The sequence below is a fragment of the Macaca thibetana genome, chromosome 19 (genome assembly GCF_024542745.1).
Source record: "Macaca thibetana thibetana isolate TM-01 chromosome 19, ASM2454274v1, whole genome shotgun sequence".
Taxonomy (NCBI): Eukaryota; Metazoa; Chordata; class Mammalia; order Primates; family Cercopithecidae; genus Macaca; species Macaca thibetana.
In genome coordinates, this window is record NC_065596.1 from 45,218,962 (window position 1) to 45,228,749 (window position 9,788).

Here is a 9,788-nt window from a genome sequence, read left to right on the forward strand (position 1 = left end):
AGGGTAATGGTCTCCAGTTCCATCCATGTAGCTACAAAAGGCATGATCTCATTCCTTTTTATGGCTGAATAGTATTCTATGTTATACATATACCACATTTTCTTTATCCAAACCTCTATTTTTGGGCTTAGATTGATTCCATAGCTTTGCTATTATCAATACTGCTACAGTGAAATACAAGTGTAGGTATCCCCTTTATAAAATGATTTTTCTTTTTTTTTTTTTGTTTCCTTTTTTTCTTTATTTCTTTCTTTTCTTTTCTTTTCTTTTTTTTTTTTTTTTTTTTTTTTTTTTTTTTTTTTGCAGTGGAGTCTTATTTTCTTGCCCAAGCTGGGGTGTGCAACAGCACGATCTCAGCTCACTGCAACCTCTGCCTCCCCGGTTCAAGCGATTCTCCTGCCTCATCCTCCTGAGTAGCTGGGACTACAGGTGTGTGCCACCATGCCGGGCTAATTTTTTGTATTTTTAGTAGAGATGGGGTTTCACCATGTTGCCCTGGGTGTTCTCGAACTCCTGACCTCAGGCGATCTGCCTGCCTCAACATCCCAAAGTGCTGGGATTACAGGCATGAGCCACCACACCTGGCCTAAAATGATTTATTTCTTTTGCTGTGAAGAAGCTCTTTAAGTTCCATTTGTGTATTTTTTGTTTTATTGCATTTGTTTTTGAAGACTTCATCATAAATTCTTTGCCTAGGCCAGTGTCCAAAAGAATTTTCCCTAGGTTTTCTTCTAAAATTTTTATAGTTTCAGGTCTTAGATTTAGGTCTTTAATCCATCTTGAGTTAATCTTTGTATATGATGAAAGATACTGGTCCAGTTTCATTCTTCTGCATATGATTATCCAATCTTCCCAGAAATATTTATTGAATAGGATATCCTTTCCCCAGTGTATATTGTTGTTGACTTTGTCAAAGATTAGTTGGTTGTAGGTAGGTGGTTTTATTTTTGGGTTTTCTGTTCTGTTCCATTGATATATGTGTTTATTTTTATACCAGTACGATGCTGTTTTTGTTACTATATGCTTGAAGTATAATTGGAAGTCAGGTAATGTAATGCCTCCAGCTTTGTTCAACTTGCTTAGAATTGCTTAAACTATTTGGGCTTTTTTCTGATTCTATATGAATTTTAGGATGGCTTTTTCTAATTCTGTGAAAAATGGCGTTGGTGTTTTGATAGAGATTGCATTGAGTCTATAGATTGCTTTGGACAGTATGTTCATGTGAATGATATTGATTCCTCAAATCCATGAGCATGGGATATTTTTCCATTTGTTTATATCATCTACAATCTCTTTCATCAGTGTTTTGTAGCTCTCCTTATAGATATCTTTCATCTCCCTGGTTAAATATATTCTTAGGCATTTTATTTTCTTTGTTGCTATTGCAAATGGATTGCCTCCTTGATTTTGTCCTTGGCTAGATCGTTACTGGTGTGTGGAAATGCTACTGATTTTGGTAGGGTAATTTTGTATCCTAAAACTTTACTGAATTGTTTTCTCAAATCTAAGAGTTGTTTTTAGAGTCCTCAGAGTTTTCTAGACATAAGATCATCTCATCAGCAAACAGGGATAATTTGACTTCAATTTTCTCTAATTTGGATGCCCTCCATTTGTTTCTCTTGCCTAACTACTCTGGCTAGGACTTCCAGTACTGTGTTGAATAAGAGTGGTGAAAGTAGTATTCTTGTCTTGTTATAGTTCTTAGAGGGAATGCTTTCAAATTTTCACCATTAAATGTTATGTTTGCTGTGGGCTTGTCATATGTAGCCTTTATTACATTGAGATATGTTGCTTCTATGCCTAGTTTGTTGAGGATTTTTATCATGAAGAAATGCTGATTTTTATTGAATAATTTTTCTGCATCTATTGAGATGATCATATGACTTTTGTCCTTCATTCTGTTGATGGAATGTATAACATTATGGATTTGCATATGTTAAACCATCCTTGGATCCCCAGGTTAAATCTGACCCAATCATGGTGTATGGTCTTTTTTATTTGATTTGCTAGTATTTTGCTGAGGCTTTTTGTATCTATGTGATTCAGGGATATTGATCTGTAGTTTTCTTTTTTGTTGTGTTCTTGTCTGATTTTGTTATCAGGATGATACTGGCCTCGTAGAATCAGTTAGGGAGAATTCCCTCCTCCTCAATTTTTTGGAATAGTTTCACAAGGATTTGTATTAGTTCTTCTTGGTATGCTTAGTAGGATTAATCTGTGAATCTATCTGGTCCTGGAATTTATTTTCTTGAAAGACTTTTTTTTTGAGACAGAGTTTCACTCTGTCACCCAGGCTGGAGTGCAGTGGCATGATCTCGATTCACTGCAACCTCCACCTCCTGGGTTCAAGCAGTTCTGCTGCCTCAGCCTCCTGAGTAGCTGGGATTACAGGCGTGTGCCACCACGCCCAGCTAATTTTTGTATTTTTAGTAGAGATGGGGTTTCACTGTGTTGAGCAGACTGGTATCAAATTCCTGAGCTCAAGTGATCTGCCCTCCTCGGCCTCCCAAAGTGCTGGGATTACAGGCATGAGTCACCATGCCCGGCCTTCTTGGGAGACTTTTAATTATTGATTCAATCTTGCTATTCATTATTGATCTGTTCAAGAGTTCCACTTCCTGGTTCAATCTTGATAGATTGTAACTGTCCAGGAATTTATCCATTTCCTCTAGGTTTTCTAGTTTGTGAGGGTATAGCTGTTCATAATAGTCTCTCATGATGTTTTGTGTTTCTATTCAGTCAGTTATAATGTCCCATTCTTCATTTCTGATTGTTTTTATTTTCATTTTCTCTTCTTTCCTAGGTTAGTCTAGCTAGTGGTTTATTAGTTTTGTTTAACATTTTGAAGAATCAAGTTTTGTTTTGTTGATTTTTTTGTTTTTGTGGTTTCTATTTCATTTAGTTCTGCTATGATCTTTGTTACTTCTTTGGCTAACTTTGGGTTTGGTTTGTTCTTTTTCTAGTTCCTTGAGGTGTAACGTTGGTTGTTAATTTGTGATCTTTCTACTGTTTTTTGAGATGGAGTCTCACTCTGTCACCCAGGCAGGAGTGCAGGGGCGTGATCTCGGCTCACTGCACACTCTGCCTCCCAGGTTCAAGTCATTCTCCCACCTCAGTACAGGCATGCACCAACATGCCTTGCTAATTTTTGTATTTTTTAGTAGAGACAGGGTTTCTTCATATGGCCAGCCTGGCCTCAAACTCCTGACCTCAAGTGATCCACCCGCCTCAACCTCCCAAAGTGCTGGGATTACAGCAGTGAGCCACCATGCCTGGCCCTTTCTACTTTTTTGATGTGGGCATTCAGTGCTATAAACTTCCCTATTAGTACTGCTTTTGCTGTATGCCACAGGCTTTTGTATGTTGTATTTTCATTTTTACTCATTTTAATTTTTTTTTTAAATTTCCACCTTAATTTCTTTGTTGACCTGGTGATCTTTCAGGAGCATGCTGTTTAGTGCCCATGTATTTATACCATTTCAAAGTTCCTCCTAGTATTGATGGAATGGAATCCTTTTCTGACTTTATCCACTGTGATCTGAGATGATACTTGATATAATTTTGATTTTTAAAAAATTTGTTAAGACATGTTTCGTGGTCTTAATATATGGTCTATCTTGGAGAATATACCATATGTTGATGAAAAGAATGTATATTCTGTAGTTGTTAGGTAAAATGTTTTGTAAGTGTTTGTTGAGTCCATTGGGTTAAAGTCCAATTTAAGTCTGCATTTGTCCATTTTTGCATCACTCTAAAGGAACACCCAAGGCTGCGTAATTTATAAAGAGAAGTGGTTTAATCAGCTCACAGTTCTGCAGGCAGAACACGAAGCACAGTACTGGCATCTGCTACTGATATGTGTCTCAGGAAGCTTACAATCATGGTGGAAGGCAATGGAGGAGCCAGTGTATCACATTGGCAAGAGATGGAAGGGGGTGGTCCCAGACTCTTTTAAACAACCAGATCTCATTTAAACTGAGTGAGAACTCACTCATCACGAAGGGGACGGCACTGAGCCATTCATGAGGGATCTGCCCCTATGATCTGATACCTCCCTCTAGGCGCTTCCTCCAACACTGGGGATCACATGTCAACATAAGATATGGAGGGGACACACATCCAAAGCATATGAAAGTCTAATGTTTCTTTGCTAATTTTGTCTCTCAATGATCTGTCTAGTGTATGAGTGGGATGTTGAAGTTCTCCACTTTCATTGTATTCTGTCTGTCTCATTCTTTAGGTCTAGTTATATTTGTTTGTAAATTTAGGGGCTGTGATGTTAGGTGCATATATATTCAGCATTGTTATATTCTCTTGCTAAATTGATCCCTTTATCATTATATAATGACCTTCTTTGTTTTGTTTTTAATGTTTTTTATTTAAAATCTGTTTTAACTGGCATAAGATATACCTATTCCTGCTTGTTTGGTTTTTGTTTGCATGGAATATCTTTTTCCAACTATGTACTTTCAGTCTATATGTGTCTTTACTGGTAAAGTGAGTTTCTTATAGGCAGCATAGAGTTGTATCATGGTGTGTGTGTGTGTGTGTGTGTGTGTGTGTGTGTGTGTATTTGTTTTGAGATGGAGTTTTGCTCTTGTTGCCCAGGCTGGAGTGCAATGGCACGATCTCGACTCACTGCAACCTCTGCCTCCCTCTGCCTTGAACTCCCAGGTTCAAGCAAGTCTCCTGCCTCAGCCTCCCAGGTAGCTGGGATCACAGGCATATGCCATTATACCCGGCGAATTTTTGTATTTTTAGTAGAGACAGGGTTTCTCCATGTTGGTCAGGCTGCTCTCGAGCTCCCAACCTCAGGTGATCCAATCGCCTCGGCCACCTAAAGTGCTGGGCATCATGTTGTTTAAAGTATTCTGCCAATACGTATCTTGTAAGTGGAACATTTAATCCATTTATTCAAGGTTAATATTGATATGCTAGGCTTTATTCTTGTCATATTGTTAATTGTTTAAAGTTATTTTATATGATAAATTATTTGTTTCTTTCTTTTTCTCTGTCATTGTGGTTTGATGAGATTCTGCCATGTTGCCATTTGATTCTTTTCTCTTCCTCATTTATGAGGTTGTTTTTGTGAGAAATGTGAGTTTTATTCTTCTGTGTGTTTTCATGATGCTGAGTGTTGACCTTTCATTTCCATGTTTAAGACCCATTTGAGCATCTCCCATAGGAACAGGCTAGTGTTGACAAGTTCACTCGCCATTTGCTTGTCTGGAAAACATTTTATTTCTCCTTCATTTATGAAGCTTATTCTGACAGAGCATAAAAGTTTTGACTGACAGTACTTTTCTTTCAGCAGTTTGAAATGCCATTCTGTTCTCTTCTGGCCTGTAAGGTTTCCACTGAAAAGTCTGCTGTTAGTCTGATGAGTTTTCTTAATAGGTAACTAGATGATTTCTCTTGCTAATTTTAAAATTATTTCTTTCTTCTTGACTTTAGACTTTCTAAATATACTATTATGTGAAGTTCTTTTTGCAATGTATTTGCTGGGGCTTTGTATCTGGATGTCTAACTCTCTTGCTAGATTTGGGAAGTTTTCTTTTTTTTTTTTTTTTTTTAAGTGTTGAATAATCTTTAATATTACACATAAACCATACTAAAATGCTTTTCAATAAGTAAAAGGAACCATTTTAAATACAGGGAATTATAATTAGATTGGCATCGTTAAGGCCAAAACTCTAGACATTGCTACCTTATTTATCTTCAACCCTTGCCTTTAAGAGGCGAATGAACACAAAACACAGGTGAATCTTGCTTGGTTCTGAGACAGTGAAGGAATTTCCCTAGTAATTTAAATACATTCACAAACCAGCTATAGAAATCTAAATATAAAACCAATCTCCAGCAAGTTTTAAGATGGCACTCACCATCTTTGCGAAAAGTTGAACATTACTAACAAAGTCTAATCATATCTTTAGAAGGGGTAAACAGTGATAGCATTTACTGAATTGGAATTACTATTAAAATTCAAAAACTGAATATACTCATTTAACCACAAGCCAGTCTTAGTTTTAAATCAGGACTGCCCAACAAAATATTCTGTCATCATTCATGATCTGAATTCTGGTGTATGAGATCTATTAAAGTATGGTACACATAAAAAAGTCATGAGACATTTGTTTTGTAATAAATAAGGCAGTGGCCAATTATTACTCATTAGTAGCTTTTTTGAGATAAGCTATCAAGTCTGCCCTTTCTTCCTTCTTCTTAATGCCGACAAAGATCATTTTTGTTCCAGGGATGTACTTCTTGGGATTCTCCAAATACTCCATCAGTGCATCCTCTCCCCAGGTGATGCCTTTGTTCTTATTGGCGGCTGTGTAAGAGTATCCAGGGGCCTGACCTGTCTTCCGCCCGAAGAGACCATGGAGATTTGGCCCAGTCTTGTGCTTGCCTCCCTTTTCAACGGTGTGGCACTGGGAACACTTCATAATAAAAATCTTCTTGCCTTTCTCAACATCACCCATATTTAATTCTCTTTTTAGTCGCTGGCGCAACGAATATTCCCGCTCCAAAGCAGGACGTCCCCCACTCTCTTAGATTTGGAAGTTTTCATCAATTACTTCCTAAAAATAGGTGTTCTAATTTTTTAAAATCTCTCTTCCCCCTTGGAAATACCAAAAATACATAAGTTTGGTCACACTATGTAGTCCCAGATAACTCAAAGTCTTTGTCTCTTCTTTTTTATTCATTTTTCTTTATTTTGTCAGACTGGATATTTCAAAAGACCTGTCTTCAAGTTCTTAGATTCGTTTTTTTTTTCTAATTTTAGAGATGGGGTTTCAGTATGTTGCCCAGATTGGCCTTGAACTCTGGCCTCAAGGAATTCACCTACCTTGGCCACCCAAAGTGCTGGGATTACAGGCATGAACCACCTCACCCAGCCATGTTCTGAGGTTCTTTCCTCTGCTTGGTCCAGTCTACTATTGAAGCTTTTGAATATATTCTGTATTCCCTTCATTGAATTTTTTTAGTTCAAGAGTTTCTGCTTTTTTTTCTTATAGTATCTCTCGCCTTGGTAAATTTCTCATTCATTTCCTGGACTGATTTTCCAATTCTTTGTATTGATTTTCAGATTTCTCCTGCATCTTGTAGGGCTTTATAAAATCAACATTTTGAATTATTTATCTGGCATATTGAGGGATTCTTTTTGATTGGGATCTGTTGCTGGACAATTATTGTGATCCTTTGATGATGTCATGATTTTCTCCTTTTTCGTGTTTCCTGTGTCGTTTCATTGATATCTGCAAATCTTGTGTAGTAGTAGCTTGTTCAAGTTTTGGTTTTTTTTTTTGTTTTTTTTTTTTTTTGTTTTGTTTTTTTTTTTGAGACAGAGTCTCGCTCTGTCACCCGGGCTGGAGTGCAGTGGCGCAATCTCGGCTCACTGCAAGCTCCGCCTCCCGCGTTCCCGCCATTCTCCTGCCTCAGCCTCCCGAGTAGCTGGGACTACAGGCGCCCGCCACCTCGCCCGGCTAATTTTTTTGTATTTTTTTTTTTTAGTAGAGACGGGGTTTCACCGTGTTAGCCAGGATGGTCTCGATCTCCTGACCTCGTGATCCACCCGTCTCGGCCTCCCAAAGTGCTGGGATTACAGGCTTGAGCCACCGCGCCCAGCCCTCAAGTTTTTTAAAATTGTTTTTGTAGGAGAAAATTTTTTTCCTGAAAAATGTGTGTATGTTGTTGGTTGAGTAGGATACTTTGGCTTTCATTCTGGGTGCCTATGGTAGTGTGATCTTAGTATGACTTCATAGGCGGTACCCACGGTCACTGGTATCTTTGATTTCCTTGGTAGCTTAGAGTAGTTATTACTTGAGATTGTGGAAAAATTTAGCTGGGTATTGGATGCCAACTGAGCCCATCTTTGGGCCCTGGTGGTGGCAGCAGCTTGGAGAGTGTGCCTGAGCCCCAGAGCAGCCTACACTGGCTTTGGTATTAGTGAGTCCTGGGAGGCTGATTCTTGAGCTTCTTAGTGGCTTGCTTAGAGGGTAGTCATGGAAGTTGGGGGACAGGGACGTGGGCAAGTTCTCAGACCCCTGGGAAGCACACCCTGGTGTGATATGGTTGACGGCAGTAGCGGTGGTGGAGCAATCCACTAGGACCCAGGCAGTCCATGTTGGTGTTGCTGGTAGATGCAATGGGTTGGGTGGGCTACTCCCCAGTCCCACAGCATCCTGTAGCAGGTGTGGTGGTATTGTCCTAAGTGTGCTTAGGAGAGCTTGTTCTCCCCTGTCCCTTCCCCATCTGGGTGGCATCACCTCACACTTGGCAAAAAGGGGGACACAGCCCAACATTAAACTCTTGCAATTGTGCCTGCTGTGGGCTTGTGACCAGAGAGGGCAGGCAGCACCAGAGCTTCCTATGTCTTCTCTGTTGAATCCCTTCTCTTCTCTGAAGAATCCGAGCAATCTTTCCTAGATAATCTGTTTAAAATGGAGTTCCTCTCCATGAAGAAGGCCATGCTACCTGCATCTGGTCAGCCATCTTGATCACCTTTCTACATTTAAAGAGACACAGCATGTTAAAAAGAAAATTTAGTTCCCTTAGGAATTGTTATTTACCTAGCCCTCCCAGTCAAGAAGTGGTCTGCATTTTAAAGGATTTTAATGCTTTTTTTCACTCCCCAGTGATTTCAGGGAATTGGGTTGTTAAAAATGTTTTCTTTAGAGTTAATAGTTTTTATTCATGGGATGCTTGTTCCAATAGAAGTCACTTAACCATTACCAGAAGAAACTTCATCAGTGCACTTGGCAGCTGATATCTTTGTCCTCTTGGAAAAAAAAAAAAAAAAAAAAAAAGTTGTTCGGGCATGGTGGCTCATCCCTGTAATCCCAACCCCAACACTTTGGGTGGCTGAGGCGGGCAGATCACCTGAGGTCAGGCGTTCAAGACCAGCCTGGCCAACATGGAGAAACACCATCTCTACAAAAGTACAAAAATTAACCAGGCCTGATGGTGGGTGCCTGTAATCCCAGCTGCTCAGTAGGCTGAGGCACGAGAATTGCTTGAACCCAGGAAGCGGAGTTTGCAGTGGGCTGAGATTGTGCCATTGCACTCAGCCTGGGCGACAGAGCAAGACTCCATCTCAAAACAAAACAAAACAAAACAAAAAAACTGTTCATCCCTGTCATCTATCCAACTTCTTTCCCATCTCTGGACTCCTAAGTCTTGCCATTTTCCTGGTAGGGAGGAACTTCATGGCCATGGATGTGAGTTATCCAAACACTCAGAAAAAAAGAATCTTGACTTCTCTTCTCTTCTTTGACCTTCTTCACTCTATTTCAGCCAACATTCCCACAGCCCCACCCTAATCCTTGTCATCACTCTGAAATGTGAAACACAGACATTTCACTCTCTGACCACAACCACTACTACTCCAACTCCCCCACTACTTCATTGCCAATGGCCTGAGGGGTATACTGGCCCACGAGGTCTTTGGTTAAGGTTCCAAAGAGTGCAAACACTATAGAAAGTCAAGTCTCCCTCCTATTAAAATACTTTTTTTCTAACATTTTGAAACCTTTTGTTACATGTTTACACGAAAGTATTTGAAGAACACAAGAGATTACAAGCAGTTTTTCTAATGTTTCATAAAGAAAAACAGGTGGGGCCTGGCAGTCCAAAGTAGTGATTAACAGCATGAAATTTACATTCACAGCCAGGCGTGGTAGCTCAAACCTGTAATCCCAGCACTTTGGGAGGCTGAGGTGGGCGGATCACCTGAGGTCAGGAGTTTGAGGTTTGAGACCAGCCTGACAAACATGGTGAAACCCCCT

General features: G+C 39.5%; 1 protein-coding gene across 1 annotated transcript; it reads right to left on the reverse strand.

The window, feature by feature from the left end:
* Positions 1–6,067: 6,067 nt before the first annotated feature.
* LOC126942126 (cytochrome c-like) lies at positions 6,068–6,549 on the reverse strand. The gene has a single exon (XM_050769364.1). The coding sequence runs from the start codon at positions 6,480–6,482 to the stop codon at positions 6,165–6,167; it is 318 nt and encodes a 105-aa protein (XP_050625321.1). The 5' UTR covers positions 6,483–6,549; the 3' UTR covers positions 6,068–6,164.
* Positions 6,550–9,788: the final 3,239 nt, after the last annotated feature.

Excerpts from the sequence above, each read along its gene's own strand:
- LOC126942126 (XM_050769364.1), bottom strand. The coding sequence starts at position 6,482 with ATGGGTGATGTTGAGAAAGGCAAGAAGATTTTTATTATGAAGTGTTCC.